General features: G+C 44.9%; 1 protein-coding gene across 1 annotated transcript in view; it reads left to right on the forward strand.

Annotated features, from left to right (window-relative positions):
* The window catches only part of DDX42 (DEAD-box helicase 42), a gene marked incomplete at its 3' end in the record, with an annotated part of 40,753 nt that overhangs the window by 1,838 nt on the left and 21,115 nt on the right, over positions 1-17,800 (forward strand). The window contains exons 2-4 of the mRNA XM_082272267.1: positions 2,715-2,933; positions 10,844-10,994; positions 15,175-15,236. Of these exons, the coding sequence (XP_082128393.1) occupies positions 2,716-2,933; positions 10,844-10,994; positions 15,175-15,236 (431 nt within the window). The 5' untranslated portion in view covers position 2,715. The remainder of the gene's footprint in view (positions 1-2,714; positions 2,934-10,843; positions 10,995-15,174; positions 15,237-17,800) is intronic.

Genomic DNA, 17,800 nt, shown 5'->3' on the forward strand with positions numbered 1-17,800 from the left:
AGCGGATAGAGACGCTGGCCTGTCCGGGGAGCCCAGAAAGCCAGCACCCCAGTGGATTTTTGGATCGGCTGCCACTGCCATTCTTTCTGAAGTTAAACCAGCAATGAAGCCTGTCGGGGTTCACAGCCAGTTTCCTACTGAGCAAAGTGCGCTGCGCATACTCATAGGCTCAGCGGCGGGGAAAGGAGGATGGCGGAGCTTCTGGTGGGCGGCGCGGTCTCCTGGAAGTGGGGGAAGGGTACCTGTCAAAAAACAGATACACCCCCACCCCACAATCTTGATATTACCTTCCGCCCCCCTCTGTGCAGGGAGGAGTCTGGGGTTCTCATGTCTTTGTCAGTAGGAGTATATAAAGTGTATTAAATATATTGTACCCATTGGGCTCTGATGAAGAGGGTTTACCTTCAAAACACATTAGCCATTTTTTGGTCCTGCCAGGTGTCCCTTTGGCGTTGGAACGCTCTGGGTCAATCTTACCACTGTGCCATGAGCTGGTGGCTTTATACACTGTTTACTTGCATTGTCTGTTTTATATTTTATATGGTTTTATTATAAAATATCCATGGGATAATGCACTAGGCTGGTGCGCCCTCTGTTGTTTTCCCTTGCAGTTGCTTGTAATCTGTAAAGTCGTCCCTAGTCCACTGCACTCTTGCGCAGGAGGCGTTAAAACATTTTGTCTTGCAATGGTTAGGGATGTTGAATGTTCCGGGAATAATGGAACCCTGGACTCTGCAGCTTCAGTTGTTCTATCATTCCCTTGACTGGTCTCTTGTAGATCCATAGCCATTGGTCAGAGGTGTAAACATTGCAGTGACTTTTAGGTTCAAAACTAGCGATGCACCAAATTTTGCCCGATAGCAAAAAACGTAATGATAATGGCTGCCGAATATGCCCGTAATTTTACCATGATTTTGCTTCCTTTTTACCTGCTTATGGTGTGTTTTTCATAGGTCATGTGACTCGAATGCATCAAAACACGAGTGCATTTGTGATGCATTCTTGCTGCGTTTTCAATGCATTTCATTGGAGAGATTTTTAACACTGCTTTAGAAGGTGCCCATAATGGGCAATAAATTCATATTCATTTCAATTCATGATATTAAATAGTCAAATATAATGCAGTGTATATATATATAATTTTTTTTTTTTTAATTTAAACTGAATTTCAGTTTTGGTCAAGCACATCCTAAATTTAGGTTTTGGCACCGGAATTTTCATTTCGGTGCAACTCTTCAAAACCACGGCTCAGTGCAGCAAAGAAAGGGTGGGATTGGTCAGATTTGTTTGGGTTTTTCTCCATTTTATCTTCCGATTAAAAACTATTTCTTCAAACCCAGGAAATGATTGTTCTATGTATGGCCAATGGCCATTGTATTGTCCATGTACCCTGAGTCCTGCAGGAAATGTATATTCAATGGCGGGGATTTTACTAAGAATTGAGCAGCTGTGCATAGTACCCAATTAGCTTTTAGCTGCAGCTTGTTTAGTTAAAGCGAACTAAAGTCTACAATACTGTGTATCAATGGTCCGAGGTCTGACACCTTCTTTATGGCTTAGGCCCCTTTCACACAGGCGGACCGTTCAGATCTGCCTGTCTGTTTTTTTGGCGGATCTGAACGGTCCCCCCATGCATCTCTATGGGGGATCGGATGTCAGCTGAGACATGTCCGCTGACATCCGATCCGTCAAATCTGGACGGATGGAAACCCTATTTTCCATCCGTCCAGCGGATCGGATGAGAACGGACCGACGGTCCGTTCCCATCTGATTTCCCCCATAGAGATGCATGGGGAACTGACAGCTGTGTCTCTGCACACATCACGGAGACACAGCTGTCATCCTGCTGCTCAGCGGGGGATCCGCGGCTTGATTCCCCCGCTGAGAATCCGGACGGATAGTGTGAAAGGGGCCTTAGTCCCAATACTGGTCATCGACCATCTTGATTGACTGGTGTTGGATGATGTCACTTCTGTGCATGCGCAGGACTACAGTCATCCCAACACACAAGCACTGTTTCGGAATGTAAATTGAGCTGTGCGTGCACAGTAGTGTCAGTGTTCTTGCTGAGACTTTTATAATAAAGTTGTTTTTGCTTGAAGGAGAACAGAGTGCAGCATTCTATGTGCCACTGAATAATGTTTAGGGATGCGCCGATACCAAGTTTTTTTTTTTTTTTTTTTATTTAGGAGTACTCGCGAAACCTCTCCCGAAACCAATGCTTTGAGGTGCGATTTGCTTCTATACAAAATGGATGGGCGAAAATCACACTAAGAAGAATCGCATGCAATGTGACGAGGAATGCGGTACGATTCCTGTCCGACTCACATGCGGTTTCCCCACCGCTCCTGTGTGAACCTAGGCTGAAATCACTATAACAAGCCGTGGTTCACACAGGAGAGGTGGGGGAAACCGCATGCGATTCAGACAAGTATTTCACCGCATTTCTGTTCAAATTGCATGTGATTCTTTGCAGTGCAATTTGCGCCCATTAATTTTCTATGGGAGCAAAGTATTGGTATCGGCGACGAAAAGTATCGATACTCGCTGATACAAATCGGGATTGGTGCATCCCTAATAAGGGTGCATGATGGGGCTTGTGGTTAGGCATTCTGGGTAATTTATCTCCAAGATACTTGGGAAGGTGCAGTTCAGGACAGACGGAAGTACATTTTGGCACAAATAAATAATTGGACATTGTTCTCTTTATGCAGGATGGCTATGAACTGGAACAAAGGGGGTCCCAGCGGGAAGCGTGGCTTTGGATTTGGAGGCTTCGCTATCGCTGCGGGGAAGAAAGAGGAGCCGAAACTGCCGCAGTCACCTCACAGCGCTTTCCACGGTCCACCTGGCTTCGGAGCCGGCAACAGTTCCCAGCTGCCCTCCTTCTACAAGATTGGTTCCAAGAGGGCCAACTTTGACGAGGAGAATGCGTAAGGGACAGAACGGGTGATAACTAAAATGCAGCTCAAGTCAAACCCCCCCCCCAATTTAGTTTGCTGCCAGTATCTCCCTAGCATTCAGATTTCACAGCACTTCCTGTCCCCAAAGAGACGAGAGTAAAAAAAATCTCTCAATAATTAGTGTAAATCCCTTTTGCTCAAATTACATGGACAGTTATAACTTGGGACAGTTATAAAATGTTGAATTACTCTGTCCTGGGGACTTTAGTCACCATGAGAGGAAATCTTACAACAATAAAATGTCTATCGCCCTAGATGTTAACCCCTGAGTGTCATTAGTACAGTGACAGTGTATAGCAGTGTTTCTCAACTCCAGTCCTCAGGGCACACTAACAGGCCAGGTTTGCAAGAAAACTGAAATACATCACAGGTGATATCATTTGCTGCTCAGTAATTGCAGTATTCTAGTCTGCATCTCTCCAATACCTAAAATCTGGCCTGTTAGTGTGCCTTGAGGACCGGAGTTGAGAAACACTGGTGTATAGTATTTTCAGTGTCAGATTGTTCGCTGCACTATCACAGTCCCATTATAAGTTGCTGATCGCAACCATTGGTAGTATAAAAATTCCAGTGTATATCCCATAGTTTGTAGACTATAACTATAGCTTTCACACAAACCAAATCAATATACACCTATTGAGACTTTTTTTTTTTTTAATCAAAGACATGTTAAAGAATTAATTATTTTATAGGATAGGTTTTAGAGCCGGTTCACATTCATGCGGCTGCGGCGTTCGCATGTAATGTCGGAGCACACTGCTCCTTCATTACATGCGATCGGCTGTGCGGTGCGAGTTTAGCCATACACTTTGTATGGCTAAATTCGCACCGCACCCGCAGCAAAGACGCACAGGACCCTTTTTTGCAGCCGCATTAGGATCGGATCGCACATCGGTTCACACTTGTGCGATCCGATCCTGTGCGAACTGCAAGATCGCACTGCGATATGCGATCAAACTGAGGGTGTCGTTAAGATTACATTGACACCCCCAGTGTATCGCATATGGCAGTGTGAACTGCCGGGGGTGCGTTTGCGATGCGGGAACAGGCTGCGAATTCGCAGCCTTCCCGCATCGCATAAGTGTGAACCGGGGCTTATAGAAGTAAAAAATATTGTGGTTTTTTTTTTATTTTTTTTTTTTTTTTTTATTTTGCAAAAAAAAAAAACAAACCTAGAGGTGATCAAATATCACCAAATTAAAGCTCTAGTTGTGTGAAAAAATGGTATAAATTTAATTTAGGTACAGCATTGCTAGACCACGCAATGGCCTGTTAAAGTAGCGCAGTGCTGAATATCAAAAAATGGCCTGGTCATGAGGGGTGTAAAATCTTCTGGTGGTTAAAGGCCAACTTCAGCCAAAAAAATGCTTTATATAATAGCCCTTTTTTTTTTCTACGGGAGAGGAGAAGTCGTTTCTCTTGCTTGATCCTCCGCTCACCTGGCAGACAGAGCTTATTGATGATCTGGACCAGTCTAGCGACAGGAAGTTAGATCTTTGTATTTTTCTCTCAGGCATAAACAAGCAATGAATCAATGAATAATATTGTTGCGCCAAGTGATTAAATCAATCAATGAATAATATTGTTGCGCCAAGTGATTAAATCAATCAATGTGTCAAAATGAAATATTAAATTCAATAATCAATCTTATCAAATCCAATCGGTAAATGGTGATATTAAGAATTCCGGTGTGGAAAGAAAGACAAATCTAGTGCTCGCTTTTTGAATAGGCTATTTATTCTCTCAAAATCAATGAAATTGCACTTACATTTCAAAGCACTTCAAGCATCACAAACTTTCCTGTAGCCTCCAGGAATCGACGTGCTCACGAGCAGGCTCCTCCCCCATACGCGTTGCATCAGAGACTTCGTCAGCGACACCCCGCTGATGAAGTCTCTGACGCAACGCGTACGGGGGAGGAGCCTGCTCGTGAGCACGTCGATTCCTGGAGGCTACAGGAAAGTTTGTGATGCTTGAAGTGCTTTGAAATGTAAGTGCAATTTCATTGATTTTGAGAGAATAAATAGCCTATTCAAAAAGCGAGCACTAGATTTGTCTTTCTTTCCACACCGGAATTCTTAATATCACCATTTACCGATTGGATTTGATAAGATTGATTTATTATTGAATTTAATATTTCATTTTGACACATTGATTTAATCACTTGGCGCAACAATATTATTCATTCATCACTGGTGTTTTGTGTTCAGCACTGATTGTTTGCAGCCTTGTGTACACTGTTTATTTAATTATTTCAGATTTATGGTTTGCGCTGATTATTACCACTGTAATATATAAACAAGCAATGAACCCTTACAGTGCGGGCACAGCTCCACTGCCAAGGGTATTTTTTTGTTTTCTCAGCCCGGAGTGCTGCTTTATCTATCAGTGTTTCTTACTTCCAATAGCAGCTAATGACACTTTTTTTTTTTTTTTTTTTTTTTTTTTCTGATGCAGGTCAAAAGAGTCCTGGTAGCTCTTTATATGAAGGACAGTTTTTTTTTTTTTTTTTTTATCCTTGGATGCTTTAAAGAGAACCAAGTCAGATACACTATATTATCAAAAGTATTGAGACGCCTGCCTTAACACACATGAACGTTAATGGCATCCCAGTCTTAGTCCATAGGGTTCAATATTGAGTTGGTCCACCCTTTGCAGCTATAACAGCTTCAACTCTTCTGGGAAGGCTGTCCACAAGGTTTAGGAGTGTGTCTATGGGAATGTTTGATCATTCTTCCAGAAGCGCATTTGTGGGCTCAGGCACTGATGTTGCAGAGAAGGCCTGGATCGCTGTCTGCGCTCTAATTCATCCCAAAGGTGTTCTATCAGGTTGAGGTCAGGACTCTGTGCAGGCCAGTCAAGTTTCTCCACCCCAAACTCGCTTATCAATGTCTTTATGGACCTAGCTTTGTGCACTGGTCCAAATCATTTGGTGGACTGGGGATTAGGGTGTGGGGTTGTTTCTCTTTCGTTCATTGACAGACACAGCTCCTGTCATTCTTGACCATTGGGTTATGCTGCCCCCTACAGGAGTAGGACACTAGGCAGAAAACTGGCTACACCCATGGGCAGTCCCACGGGGTATATTCCCTCTTCCTGCTATAGTCACTAAGTTTTGTTACAAGCAGTGTCAGGAGAATTAGAACTCCACAGAAGGGTGGATGCGGTGTCCGTCCATAATTGGAAGAGTTCCCGGGCTCTTAAGGATCCAGGTGACCGGAAGGCAGAGACTGTGGCCCGCATTATCTATACCTTAGCTGGTTCGGCAATGAGGCTGGTATTCACTATTGCCCTAGTGTAGCAAACTTGACCGAGTGGGCTATGTTCCTATTCCATGACCTGGAGGGAAAATGGCTCCCTCCTGCCTTTACTGAGCTGGCGGACCAGCTAATTCAGGGGCTGCAGTTTATCTGTGATGCTTTTTTGGACGCGGCTCCCCTGATGGCTTGCCTCTGTTTTGGCGGTGGTCCTTCGGCGTGTCTTTTGGCTTAAATGCTGGTCTGCGGACCAAACTTCTTAAAAGACCTTGACTGATCTTCCCTTTCAAGGAGATTGTCTGTTTGGAGCTACTCTGGAGACATCATTAAAGGTCTCACAGGGGGGAAGAGTACCTTTCTTCGGCAGGCTACTAAGGGCAAGGAACCTCGTTGTAGACGTTGACCTCCCTTCTCGGCTCATAAGAAGTTTTTTTTGTCCCTCAGGGTCGACTGACAAGGGCACAAAGCCTTTCAGGGCCTCCTCTGGCAGATCCAAACAAACCTGGTCTGGCAAGCTGAGAGCGGGCTTCTCCAGACCCGCGGACAAGGCTCCTTCTGCGTGAAGGTGCTCCCTCACCTGTATCAGGGGTGGGGGGAACATCTTCGCTGGTTTCTGGACCCGTGGACTTCCCTGGTGCAAGACAAGTCGGTCCATAAAGTCATTCGGTCCGGCTACAAGATCGAGTTTCCCTCTTGTCACCCGGGAAGGTTTTTTCCTTCCAACCTGCGCACTCAAGCCTGTTTACAGTCCCCAGGAGGGAAGGCAAAGTGTGCCCAATCGTGGACCTCAAGGCGCTGAACTGCTTTGTGTGGGTACAGAAGTTCAGAATGGAGTCTGTTAGAAAGGTGGTGGCATCCCTGCGTCGGGGTTTTCCTCGCATCTACAGATACCAGGGATGCCCATCTTCACATTCCAATATGTGCCAGTCGCTAACGTTTTCTCCGCTTTGCTGTGGGAGAGGAGCATTATCACTTTTTGGCTTTACCCTTTGGTCTCACCTCCGCTCCTCAGGTCTTCACAAAAGTGTTGGCTCTGGTGCTAGCCTTGATACGCCAGTGGGGGATCGCGGTATTGGGCTACTTGGATAATCTCCTTCTGCGAGCGGAGTCTCCCTCTGCTCTCAGGAGAACCTGGAGATCACAATATGAACTCTGCGGGAGTGCGGCTGGATTCAGAATTTTCAAAACTCTGCCCTGGTTCTGTCTATGAAGCTGGGCTATCTGGGCCTGACTCTGGACTTGGCTGTAGCCAGAGTGCTCCTTCCTCTGGACAAACACCAGAAATTGCAGGCTGCAATTCGCCTTCTGCTGTCCAACAAATGGTCATCCCTCCGGACTTGCATGCGGGTGCTGGGCCTGATGGTATCTACCTTTTTTGAGGCGGTTCCGTTTGCACAGTTCCATACGAGGTCCCTGCAAAGGGAGGTTCTGACCAAATAGGAAAAATAACGCAGTTTCTGGACAATCGGTTCCGGCTGAGTCGGGGAAAATAGTCCCTGATTCGCTCTCTGGAGCTTTGGCTGGGAAAATCCTTTTTTTCCCCTTGTATTGGGCAGTGGTCACCATGGATGCCAGCCTGTCCGGCTAGGGAGGCGTCCTCGGCAAGCATTCTGCTTAGGGGATCTGGACACTGGAAGAGTCCAGACTACCGATCAATGTCTTGGAACTCCAGGCGATCAGACTGTGTCTGGATCATTGGACAAATCGTCTTCAGTGATGCCCAGTGTGCATTCAACTGGACAATGCCACGGCCGTGGCTTATGTCACCAAGGGGGCACAGGAAGTGCTCTGGAGGTAGCTGGCATTGTAAAGTGGGCAGAACAGTTCCTTCCAGCCATCTCCCATTCACCCGGTGCAAAATTGGCAGGCAGATTACCTCAGTCGTTGGACCAAGGGGAGTGATCCCTTTATCGGGAGGTGTTTAATCAACTGTGTCTCCGGTGGGGCACCTCCGAGGTGGATCTTTTGGCATCTTGGCTCAACAGAAAGGTGCAGAGGTTTGTGGCTCAGTCAAGGAATCCTCTGGTGGACACCAGACGTGCTGGTGGCCCCGTGGGGTCAGTATCGTCTGATCTACGCTTTCCCTCCTCCCAAGCTTCTGCCCAGACTCCTACGCAGGATTGAGGCAGAAGGGATCCCGGTCACCTTAGTGGCACCAGATTGGCCTCGTCAGCCTGGTACGCTGATCTAGTGTGGCTGGTCACCGACGTTCCTTGGAAGCTTCCTCTCAGTCAGGATCTGCTGTCTCAAGAACTGATTTTCCATCCTGCTTTACAGTCGCTGGCTTTGACGGCTTGGCTGTTGAACGCCTGGTGCTAAAGGATAGAGGTTTGTCTGAGTCGGTGATTCCTCTGTTGTTAAAGACTAGGAAATCTACCTCTAGGAAGATCTACCATTGTACGTGGAAGACGTACATTGCGTGGTGCGAGTCTCTTGGGGTTCATCCTCGCTCCTTTTCGGTGGCTCGTATCTTAACCTTCCTTCAACGGGGGTTGAACAGAATTTGGCCTCGAGTACCATCAAGGGCCAGGTCTCGGTCTTGGCAGTCTTTTTCCAACGACCTTTGACCACACACTCCCTAGTGCGTACCTTTCTTCAGGGTGTCTGACATTTTGTTCCTCCAGTGCGGGCTCCGTTGCCGCCTCGGGATCTTTGGTGCTTTCAGCTCTACAATAGCCTCCCTTTGACCATCTTTGGGGGATTCCTCTGCTTGTGCTGTCCCAGAAGGTGGCCTTGTTAGTGGCTATCACTTCTGCGTACAGGGTGTCAGAACTGGAGGGTTATCCTGTCACTCACCTTATTTCGTGATTCACAAGGATAAGGTTGTGCTTCACCCCTGTTCGTCATTCCTTTCTAAGGTGGTCTCTGATTTTCATTTGATTGAAGACATTGTGCTGCCTTCTCTGTCCCAGGCCAAAACATCCAAAGGAAATTGCCTTGTATGCCTTGGATGTGGTTCAGGCAATTTGGGTTTACCTGACAGCTACGGAGTCTTTCTGGAAGTCACTCTGTTTTATGCTCACGGATGGACCTCGCAAAGGGTTGTCCGCTTCCTCTGCGACCATTTCCAGATGGATCAGAAAGACCGTGATTCAGGCCTATTCCATCAGGGGTCAGGTTCCTCCTTTCCCTGTAAAGGTGCACTCTGCTAGGGCGCTCAGTGCCTACTGGGCTTTGTCTTCAGGCATCAGTGACGCAGGCTTGCAAGGCGGCCACCTGGTTGTCTGTGCACATTTTGTACAAAGTTTTATAAGGTGGATGTGTTAGCATCTGTGGATGCTTCCTTTGGCCGCAAGGTTTTGCAGGCTGCTGTTTGAGGACCTGATCCCCTTTGAGGGTGTATTGTGTTTTTTTTGTTTTTTTTTTTTCAGGTGAGCTCCAGTTGTTTTGGTTGAGCCCCTATCACCTAGCTGGTTACTGTTTTTAGCCTTGGGATTTTTTTTGCTGTTCCCACCCTTTATGTATGACACTGGTTTGGGATGTCTCAATGGTCAAGAATGACAGGAGCTATGTCCGTCAATGAACGAAATGGAGAATGGGATTTTTGACTTACCGTAAAAATCTATTTCTCTGATGTTCATTGATGGACGCAGCACCCACCCCTTTGTGGAGTTATTATTCTCCTGACACCGCTTGTAACAAAACTGAGTGACTATAGCAGGAAGTGGTGTAGCCAGAAGTTTTTTTTTTTTTTTTTTCCTGCCTAGTGTCCTACTCCTGTAGAGGGCAGTATAACCCAAATGGTCAAGAATGACAGGAGCTGTGTCTGTCAAACATCAGAGAAATGGATTTTACGGTAAGTCAAAAACCCCATTTTTTTTTTTTTTTTTTTCCAGGGGTTGGGCTTGGCCCCTTAGTTCCAGTGAAGGGAACTCTGTAGGCGTCAGCATACCAAGACATTTTGGACAATTTCATGCTCCCAACTTTGTGGGAACATTTTGGGGACGGCCCCTTCCTGTTCTAACATGACTGCACACCAGTGCAGGTCCAAGCAAGGTCCATAAAGATATGGATGAGCGAGTTAGGGGTGGAGGAACTTGACTGGCCTGCACACTGCACAACCCAATTGATTGAATTGACCTCAACCCAATTGAAAACCTTTGGGATGAATTGGAGGGCAGACTGTGAGCCAGACCTCATCTGTTCTGTGCTTGACCTCACAAATGTGCTTCTGGAAGAATGATCAAACAGTCCCATAGACACACTCCCAAACTTTGTGGACAGCCTTCCCAGAAGAGTTGAAGCTGTTATAGCTGCAAAGGGTGGACCAACTCAATATTGAACCCTACGGACTAAGACTGGGATGCCATTAAAGTTCATGTGCGTGTAAAGGCAGGTGTCCCAATACTTTCTACAATATAGTGTATATTTGATTATACATAGTAGCTATGCTCGGCCAAAGGTGAAGCCTATGACTTCTGCGCTTTCTGAGTCTGACACACATCAAGTCTGCAGTTTAAGGGTCCAACCTCACTGGGTGCATGCTTGTTCTGGGTCATTGACATGGAAACTGTTGAAGCCATAGACCGTCCCTGCTCTGGTCCTATGACAGACGTGTGACTGAGTTAATCAAACATAATCTACAGTTGATCTGTGTGTGATCTGTCATATCGCATCATGCAGATACTTTGATGATGAAGAGGAAGATTCCTCCAATATGGACCTGCCATACATTCCAGCAGAGAACTCCCCAACCCGACAGCAGATGTTGGCGAAGAAGGAAGAATCTGACAGCGAGGAGGACCCGCTCGAGGCCTTTATGGCAGAAGTTGAGGTGAGCTCTCTTTCTATGGGCTGTTCGTATAGCTGTAATGGGCCGTGTTTACATCTCTCTAACAGACACTGAGTTCCATCCATTAGCTGTCATTCACCATACTGCATAATAACAAAGGGGTGTTTGTAAATGAAAGCCACATGTCTTTGCGCCAATGCAATGCAAAAAGACCTGTATTTGGCTTTTTTATTTTTTTGGAACACCTGCACTGGGGGTGCTGGGAAGGCCGGTAGTTTGACGACAAACTCTGTACAGCTTTTAATAAAAGCAGTAAACAGGTTACAAAACCCTGGAGGGAAATGTATCTATACTTGTACTACCTGAAGAGAACGTTACGGCTTTAATAAATCAAGTCTGGCTTCAGACTGAACTAGATAATTTCTAATAACACTGGAACGCAACTCCAGCCTAAACTTCTTCCCCCCCCCTCCCCTTCAATTCCTGTTCTAGTGACATGGTGGGGCTTATTAACTAAATCCTAGTGCACACGCAACGATTATCGGCCGACCGGTCGTCCATCTTTTGTCCAGAGTTGTGTTTTGTTTGTTGGAATGTGCCTAGACTGCACACGAATTTTCCCGCACGGCAAAATTCTACTTCAGAAGTGATGTCATGTGCTGGTTTGCTTTCTTTGTGTTCTTTCTTCTCTGAGCATGCCCAGTCTTGCTCATCAGATTTTTCCCTGCCGAAATCTGTACTGACTGCACGAAAATCGGACGTGTTTTGACGGAGGACAAAAATTTTATAGCCTGCACACCAGATTTTTTTCGGCCGAAAAGTCGGACTCGGTTGTCGGAAGCATCATACTAACAAGCCAAAAATCGGCAGATCGGTCGTCGGACGAAAATTCCCTGCCGATTTTCGACGCGTGTGTACGAGGCTTTAAACTAGAGAGTGCAAAATCTGTTGCAGGTATGCAAAGAAACCAATCGGCTTCCAGGTTTTTAGGTCTAAGCTTAATTGAACAAGCTAAAGTTAGAAGCTGATTGGTTTCTATGCACAGCTGCACCAGATTTTGCGCACTCCAGTTTTTCGTAAATCAACCTCTGGTTTCACTGTCTGTTGGGCTGTACTGAGGTCAGATAAAAGGTGGCTGTGTTTAGCAACAATCTGAAGGGTTTGTACTATAGCAAAGAGGAGATGACTTGGGGCACTTGCTATGTTTCTGTCACTTTTTTTTGTTGGGAAAAAAAAAATGTAAGGAGGCCAGCAACATGCGGTCTTCAGTGTGTCCTCAGGCATGTAACAGTATAATGAGATGTTCAGCTGAGGACCAGTCATGTGTAACAGGCACCAAACAGTAAACCTACAGTGGAATAGGTCAGAACGCTTTACTGCATGTACAGTGGATATAGAAAAGAATTGCCCCCTTTAAAATCACATTTTGATGCCTTGCAGCATGAATTGAAGACACACAGTTTTTGTTTTATCCAGCTGTATTTACTCAGTGCAACTTAAAGCATTCAAGTGAAAGATATAACAACATCAGAAAAAAAAAAAATGAAGATAAAGGATCACCCCCTATGTCAGTATTTTGTCGAATCTCCTTTTGCTTTAATTACAGCCTTTAGTCTGCTGGGATATGTCTCTACTAACTTTGCACATCTAGACTTTGCAATATTTGCCAACTCTTCTTTGCAGAATTGCTCAAGTTCAGGTACATCCTGACAAGTGCTCCAGTCCCTGCTGCAGAGAAATACTCCTATAACAGGCTATTATCACCTCCATGCTTTACTGTGGGAAATGAATGGTGTTATTTAGATGGTGAGCTGTATCGGATTTCCGCCAGACATCGTTTGGTGTTGAGGCCAAATAATTCCATTTTAGGCTCCTTTCACACAATCCGTCCGTTGGACAGAGTCCGTTTTTCTCAGTGGGGGATCGAGCCGCCGATCCCCCGCTGAGCAGCAGGACAGCTGTGTCTCTGTGCTGTGTTCGGAGACACAGCTGTCAGTTCCCCATGCATCTCTATGGGGGAAATCGGATGGGAACGGACCGTTGGTCCGTTCTCATCCGATCCGCTGGACGGATGGAAAATAGGGTTTCCATCCGTCCAGATTTGACGGATCGGATGTCAGCGGACATGTCTCCGCTGACATCCGATGCCCCATAGGAATGCATGGGGGGACCGTTCAGATCCGCCAAAAAAACGGACAGGCGGATCTGAACGGTCCGCCTGTGTGAAAGGGGCCTTAGACTCATCTGACCAGAACACCTTTTTCCACGTGGCCTCAGAATATTCAAGGTGCGTTTTGGCAAAGCTCAGTCGTGACTGCATGTTTCCTTTCTTGAGGAGTGGATTTTTTCTTACAACTCTCCCTTACAAGCCACATATGTGGAGAATTTGTGATAATGTTGTCACATGCACACAATAATCACTCTTAGCCATAAATTCCTGCAACTGCTTCTGAGTTGCTGTTGTTTTCTTGGTAGCCTTTCTGACCATTTTCCTCCTGACTCTTTCATCCATTTTGAAAAGACGTCCTGATCCAGGGAGGGCCTGTGTTGTACCAAATACCTTCCACTTCTTAATAATGGACTTTACTGTGCTTCTAGGCATTGATAAAGCCTTTGACATTTTTTTTTTTTTTTGTGTCCATTGCCTGACGTGTGCCTTTCCACAACTTTGTCCAGGAGATCATTTGACAGTCCCTTGCCACCCATAGTTGTATGCTTTACCAAGGACTGAAATGCTCCAGGAAAGCAATTTTTTGCTGAACTAATCAAAATCACTACAACTGATCACAGTTGAAAGTCAAATGGCTTTGTGTGCACCAATGAGAAGGTGATAAGCTACACCTAATAGTGTTTACAATTCCTTTTTAGGAGGGATGATCCTTTTTCTAACTCTGTGATTCTGTTTTTGATTTTTTTTTTTTCTGGCATGCTGGTGTTCTATCTTTCACTTGTATGTTATACATTGCACTGAGTTAAATGCAGCTGGATAAAACAAACTGTGTCTGTCTTCATTTCAGGCTGCAAGGCAACAAAATGTAATTATTTTAAAGGGGTTATTCTTTTCCATACCCTCTGTATATTGAAGACGCAAGCTCAGCTGTGCTAGCCTGTGATGTGAATGTATCATGCATGCATGCATGCATACATACATACAGGTGCATCTCCTAAAATTAGAATATCATCAAAAAAAATAATTTCAGTAATTCAATTCAAAAAGTGAAACTCCTATATTATACTGGAATATTGTAAAGATACGTTACACACAAAGTGATCTATTTCAAGCATGAGATCAGCATCTCCATAAAGCTGTTCAGCAGAGGAAAGCATGAAGGGCTCTAGAATTTCCTGCCAGAGGGCTGCTCTGACTTTGGACTTGAGAAAACACAGTGGACCAACACCAGCAGATGACATGGCTCCCCAAATCATCACTGACTGGAAACTTCACACTGGACCTCATGCAACTTGGATTCTGTGCCTCTCCACTCTTCCTCCAGACTCTGGGACCTTGATTTCCAAATGAAATGCAACATTTTCCACAGTCTTTGATGATTTGGGGAACCATAGGGAGCCACAGCGCAGCCCTCTGCTGACCAGCTTTATGGAGATGCTGATTTCATTTTCCAGCAGGACTTGGCACCTGCCCACACTGCCAAAATTACCAATACCTGGTTTAATGATCATGGCATCACTGTGCTTGATTGGCCAGCAAACTCGCCTGACCTAAACCCCATAGAGAATCTGTGGGGTATTGTCAAGAGGAAGATGAGACACCAGACCCAACAATGCAGGTAAACTGAAGGCCGCTATCAAAGCAACCTGGGCTTCCGTAACACCTCAGCAGTGCCACAGGCTGATCGCCTCCATGCCACACCGCATTGATGCAGTAATTCATGCAAACGGAGCCCCGACCAAGTATTGAATGCATACTATACTGTACATGGACATGCTATTCAGTAAGCCAACTTTTCTGTATTAAAAATCCTAATAATCAAATTTTCTGAGATACTGATTTTTGGGTTGTCACTAGCTGTCATAATCCTCAAAATAAAAGTGAAATGCTTGAAATATATCACTCTGTGTGTAACGCATCTATATAAAAGGAGTTTCACTTTTTGAGTTCAATTGCTGAAATTAACTTTTTGATGATGATCTAATCTTATGAGATAGATGCACCTGTATTGTGACTTTACCAGAATGACAAGTGTCTCTTCTTTAATTTTAGGATCAGGCTGCCCGGGACTTGAGGAGACTGGAGGATCGGGACAAGGAGAAGAAAAATGCCAGGTATGGAGGAGCGGTGGTATAACTGCCAATCCTGAATACACAAACAGACCAGGCCATCATCAATTATTGTAGACGTGTCACTCAAATGCAGCATGACTGGCGTGGTAGCCCTGATGCTGTTTTTCATTTCATTAAACTTTTGCTGATATTTTAGGGTTGGTTAGGCCGTGCGGCATTTCAGTCATCTCAAGGCTTCAGAGATCCCTTTAGCAAAAGTTAGTGATACTACTTTATTATAAGAGCTCTTTAGAGATAAAAGAAGCAAGCTTTAGGTAGGTACTGTGAACCCGATTTCATAATCTACTTTTTGGGGGGATTTGAGCTCCATCATGGCACTCCTGTCTAATTCTCGCTGCTGTTTAAATGTAAACTAAAAGAAATGGGCAATCAGTGCAGTTTGCTAGTGGGGTATATTTTAAAGAGTAAATGCATCAGCTTCTAGATTGCACACAATCCCAGTGCAATGCAAATAACAGAACAAGCCAGCCAGTGGAGTTTATCCACAAAGCTTTGTTGGCTTCTAAACCAGCACACAAATCCAGTGCAATGTAAACCGAAAAAGCCAACTAGTGGACTTTATGTTTAAATTAATTCCACCAAGCACTGTCAGGTTCTAAATCCCTACACAACTTCACTGTATTCAGAGAAGCATAGCAGTGAAAGTGAAAACTCCTTATTGCTTATGAAGACTTTCATGACCTTAATAGTTGGAAGACAGAAGTAAAAAAAAACTAAATAAAGCCTCCTGTATGGCATCTCTACTTAGCAGGGTATAGCGGAGCTAAGCAAGACTCAATTGGGAAGGAAAAAAAAAAACATTCCTCATTTGAACCATTCAGTAATAAAGATGAAAGGATGTGGCTGGGTCCACACAAAGCATGGCTGTCATGGCTCCTAGTGATGTTGTAGAAGGGCAAACAGATAAACGGTTTGGATTATCTAAGGCAGGCCATAGATGCTGCAAATTTCTTTCCTTAAACCACAGGTTGCAGGAAAGCAATTTGCACGATTCCTCCATCAACACACAGTGGTGAAAGGAGAATCCCTCCTGCCGAGCAATTGTCTGCTCCTGGTGGGGGAAGCCACCCCCCCTCAGAAGAAGACTGTGATTATTGCTAGTGGATATAACAGCCGCTACCGATAATCGCAAGTGAATCCGGTGGTAGGCTGCTTGTGCCCAAGTTGAAAGATAAATCAACTTGGTACATTCAGACTGCCCACATGCGGTTCAAATCTTGGCCGGTTCAGAGATTCTAACTGACTATGGCCAACCTAAGTGTAGAAGCCCTCAGAGCTTCAGGAAGTAATTTTCTATTTTGAGATCTGAATAGCACTGACATCTTTGAAGTGGTGGAGCCAAGAACTCGGCCATAGAAACAAATTACCTTTAAGTAATTAGGTAGGGGGGAGTATGTGATCAAAATTCCTGGCACTATCCCCATATAAATGGATACATTGGGGGGAAAAAAGGTCTCGCGTCTCTCCAAATAGAAGAGATGGTGGAAAAAGGGGGGATTTTTAAGTGCCAAAAAATGGAATACTACATTGATTCACTAGATTCTAAAAAAAATCATGCGCTTTATTAGTACAAAAATCATTAACATATATATCATCGAAGCATATTGAATAGTGCATCAAACATGTAATTTTTACCATCCCGTGCAGACAATGCATAGACTGATACATGTGGATCAACGTGTTTCGCCTGAATTAAGAGCTTATTCAGGATCCACGTTTCAAATTTTGGGAGCTCAAATACAGATCACCAAAAATGTGACCTAGTCACTGCGCCCTAAAAGCCCATAGTCAAAGCGGGGAAGTATGTGTTCACAAACCTGTAAATGCTTCTTAACACCAGACGAAAAATAGCCAGTGGCTGACCACCATCAATCAAATCTGATTATAGAAACAATTCTACCAAAAACAGTGCTGGGGAGACAGAGATGAGGATTGACATCCAAGAACAAACCAAAGTGTGTCATATCAATGCCAAAGCTCCAAATAATTGGACCAAACTGGAACCAAAAATGAAAAAAACATCCTAGGTTCCAGTATGACCAGAGAGGCGCAATTCATCGTATTACAAATGACCTGTAACACATCTGATGGCTGAAATTGACTCCTGAAGCAGCTACTGAAACCATAAACATCACTTCAGGTGAAAAGGCCAATCGGCAATTATACTCTGGTTGCTGGAAGGGGAAGCACACATGCTTTATACTTTAATTTATTCAGAAAGCAATTTGTGTGTTTTCTTGTCACAGCAAAACCATGGCTCATCATATTCAGCTCAGGCTACCACCTCCAAGCATGCATGTGCAGAACTCTTTTCTGTGCTTGGCACATGTACTATTAATGCAGGCAGCGTTACACTTTTTAAGCTGCAAGTATGCAAGCCTCTCTGGGACTTGTAGTTCTACAGACACAGCAGAGCCGCAGACAGCTGCGTGTATGATTCTAGCTCAGACTATTTTGAATTTACCCCCTCTCCTCGGGGCACGCACTTCTGCCATACACTTATATACTACTATACAGACACTGCATTAAACACTTGGGCTGTTGCA

Source organism: Pelophylax lessonae (genome assembly GCF_965119305.1).
Source record: "Pelophylax lessonae genome assembly, chromosome: 11".
Lineage (NCBI taxonomy): Eukaryota > Metazoa > Chordata > Amphibia > Anura > Ranidae > Pelophylax > Pelophylax lessonae.